Source organism: Chrysochloris asiatica, unplaced genomic scaffold (assembly GCF_000296735.1).
Source record: "Chrysochloris asiatica unplaced genomic scaffold, ChrAsi1.0 scaffold00130, whole genome shotgun sequence".
In the NCBI taxonomy this organism is placed as follows: domain Eukaryota; kingdom Metazoa; phylum Chordata; class Mammalia; order Afrosoricida; family Chrysochloridae; genus Chrysochloris; species Chrysochloris asiatica.
This window is the reverse complement of record NW_006408648.1, coordinates 5,283,871-5,287,304: the sequence shown is the minus strand read 5'-3', so window position 1 is coordinate 5,287,304 and position 3,434 is coordinate 5,283,871. Positions and strand designations below refer to the sequence as shown.

General features: G+C 41.8%; 1 protein-coding gene across 1 annotated transcript in view; it reads left to right on the top strand.

Moving 5' to 3' along the window:
- Positions 1–222: 222 nt before the first annotated feature.
- The window catches only part of SLC12A8 (solute carrier family 12, member 8), a 258,578-nt gene continuing 255,366 nt past the window's right edge, over positions 223–3,434 (top strand). The window contains exon 1 of the mRNA XM_006869431.1: positions 223–273. Within this exon, the coding sequence (XP_006869493.1) occupies positions 223–273 (51 nt within the window). The remainder of the gene's footprint in view (positions 274–3,434) is intronic.

The following is a 3,434-nucleotide window of genomic DNA, read 5'->3' as shown; positions in this document are numbered from 1 at the left end:
TGCTCAGTTGACACTGGAGGATGAGTGGAATCTAGTTGGGTATGAAAGAAGGGAAGGGAATGGATCTCCAGTGAGTTAGAAAATGTCCTTTCCTCACACTCTGGTGAGAGAGGAATATGGAAAATAAAAAGAGGGAAGGAGGAGGAAGCCTGACTCAGAATAATGTTTGCCTTCCAGAAGAGCCTCCCTGCCCAGACCACCAGAACCTCCATTTCCAGGAGAATGGCACAGACTGCTCAGGTGCAGGAACTCTTCCATGAGGAAGCCCAGCAGGTAAGAAAGAGAGCTGACCAGATAGGGGAACTGAATGGAAATAGTGTTTTTAAAAATAAATACGTTAGAAGTGTGTTTTGATATTTCCATGTAATCAAGATAATATTCTGAGGAAGCTTCAAAAATTTGTGGAAAAATGGAATGAAAAGATAAAATAAAAATTCTTAACTTTATTTCTCAACATAGTCTCCATCAAGGTCAAGACACTTTTGTAAGCAATGATAGCAATTGTGGCACTGCAGGTTAATGCGCTGGCCTGCAAGGTTGATTTGACCCACAAGGTCGGCAGTTCAAGTTCACCGATTGTTCCTCAGAAACCCTATACAGGGTCTCTATGGGTCAGAACTGACTTGATGGCACTTAACAACAACAACAATACAGAACTAAGGGTCCTAGGAATTTAACCATGTAAATGCTTAAATATTATTAACTGAAGAAAAATGGGTGCCTTTTAAAGATTTTTTTAAATTAGGAAACAAAAAGAAATCAGAAGGAGTCAAATCAGGACTGTAAGGTGGATGCCTAGTGATTTCCCTTTGAAAGGCTCCCCAAATCACCCTTGTTTATTGAAAGGAATGAGTAGGAGCATGTTAGGGTGGTGAACTCTCTGCTGAAGCTTTCACTGACGTTTTTCTGTCATAACTTTAGCTAACTTCTCAAAATACTCTCCTAATAAGCAGATGTTACTGTTTTTTGGCCCTCCAGAAAGTCAACAAGCAAAACACTATGAATATCCAAACAAAACGACAAAACTTGTTGTCATGACCTATACTCTTTTTTAAAAAAAAAAAAAGTTTTATTGTGAATTATGTGATAGTTTACATGGGAGAACATTAGTTTTACAAATTCATCCTATCATATATCATTTCATTGCCATGGTTATAATCCCCTCCCAGCATCATCAATCAACCAAAGGGTATACCCTGCAAGCCTGCCCCCCTCCCCCCATTCATCAGCACACAGCCCCTCTCCCTCTCTGGGTCTAGAGTCCCCAGCCACTCTGTCTCTCCACATCTTCGTCTGTGCCTTCATCTCTGGCGTCACTGTTTCTCTGGGTAGGGTCCTGAACTCCGCTCTTCTCCCTTGAAGGTCCCAGGGACCTCCGCTCCTAGACTGCAAAGTCAATCACTCCCATTTTTTTGCTACAAAACATCTACTTGTACATTTCCAACCCCCACAATTTGTCCCGATAACAATTATTCACTATTGTATCACAAGAGACCTATCCACTTCTCCTTTCATGAGCCCCGCCCAGACAGATTGGATACTACTCAGTGGAGATTCTACCTTCCTCCATGTCCTCTGGATCTAGGCTCCCTCTTGAAAGGTTGTAAGCCAGTCACTTCTTGCCTTTGTAGCCCTCCACTCCCCATTTTGGGTATCCAATGTCCAAGTTGCTCATCCCTGTCTACTCTGTGTGTGTGGGGTGGGGTGGGAATGATCCTCTCTGTAAAGATTTGTTCCCTCTTTTGAGCTACTGCATCCATAGATGTAGGTCAAGTTCATCAAATTGTATCAGATTACTCATTTTTCCCTCTTCTTTCTTCTTCTAGTTGAGCTCTGATCATCCAGTCATTAAAGCCAAGTCAAGTGGGTATTATCTGCAGGTGTGGGTGTTCTTATGCATATGCCCTCTCTTCTTATCAGCTGGATGCTTCACTCTCCACTCTAGTCCTCTGTGGCTATGTCATTGACTTGCCACACTGCTGGCCAACTAGATCTCCATCTGCGTTTATAGGAGTCTATTGAATGTTGTAGGGCTTAGCTCGCAGTTTCATTGCTGTTTTTCCCTCACTTCCCCTTATCGGTGACGAATGTGGTCACCAGTCAGAGCACATGTCTGCTTGTGTATTCCCATTGATTCTTAGTCTTTTAAGGGTGTTTGCCCTGAGGGGACCTGACCACTTGCCTTGATGTCTCGTGGGCAAGCAACTTGCTTGTTCTTGTAGTAATCAGTCAGACTGCCATTATTGTTTTGTATTTTTCCTGTCGGTCTTTCTCTCAAGAAATATCTTCTATTCTTCTAGGTGTTCCAGGCTGTCTGCTTGTCCTTTCAAGTGGAAATTTCCCACCTCAAAAGATTCTGGATGCTGTTCAGGAATCCACCTATGATCTTATGTAATGCAGAGGCTACACAGGAAGCCTCCTTCACCGGGCATGTTGTAGCCCCATTTTAGGTATTCTAATCAGTTATAGGCAGAAGACAGACTTACAAGCTTTCTATGGTGATATTTCTGTCTATTTCTTTCTCTCCCCCTCAAATGTCTATTTTATAATGGCATGCCATGGAAACCAAGATTCAAAAAACAGCCAAGCATCTTAACATTATTTTCCCCCTTTCCCCATTCCAACCATGTCTCATTCCCTGTATGTGACCTTTACTCTTGACGAGTCTAATTTTGCTGTGACTCTTGGTAGCCATTGCTCTGATTGCGCTTTGTCTTCAGACTCTTACAGGTAAAGCCATGCTCCTATTCCAGTTCTTCCAAGAGATGTTTCAAGATCTTCATCCCACTTGTTTAAAATTTTCATCGAAGGCTCTACTCTTGTCTACAGCTGATCTGGGAGCAACAGCTTTTGTATCTATTTGGCACCTATTGCCAAACTTTAATTTTGCAGTCAGAATTGCACAAGCAGAACCAATTGAGATATTTGTGGTGCTGGCTATTGTTTCGGTTATTAGTCGTCAGTCCTCAGTTAGGGCATGAATAAGGTTGTTTCCTTGCAAATTGATGTGGATGGTCTACCGCTGTGGGCTTCATCTTGGACACTGGTACATCCCTTCTTAAAACAAGTTACCCACTTGTAAACTGTTGCTTTCTTTGGTACATTGTCCCCATACAATTTTCATAAAACATCAGTGATTTCAGCATTTTTCCATTCATGCTTCATCATAATTTTGATACTTGTTCTTGCTTCAGTTTTAGCGGAATTCATATTGTTTTTATAGGGGTTCTTTTCAAACAGATGCCTTATCCTTATTAGTGCCTCAAACTAGATCCTGTTCAGATATATTATAATGAATTAGTTTATTTTGGTACAAACATTTTTTGAAATGCATACATTGTTGTTGTTGTCAGGTGCCATCGAGTCGGAACCGACTCATAGCGACTCCATGCACAGCAGAACGAAACAATGTTCGATCCTGGGCCAACCTCACC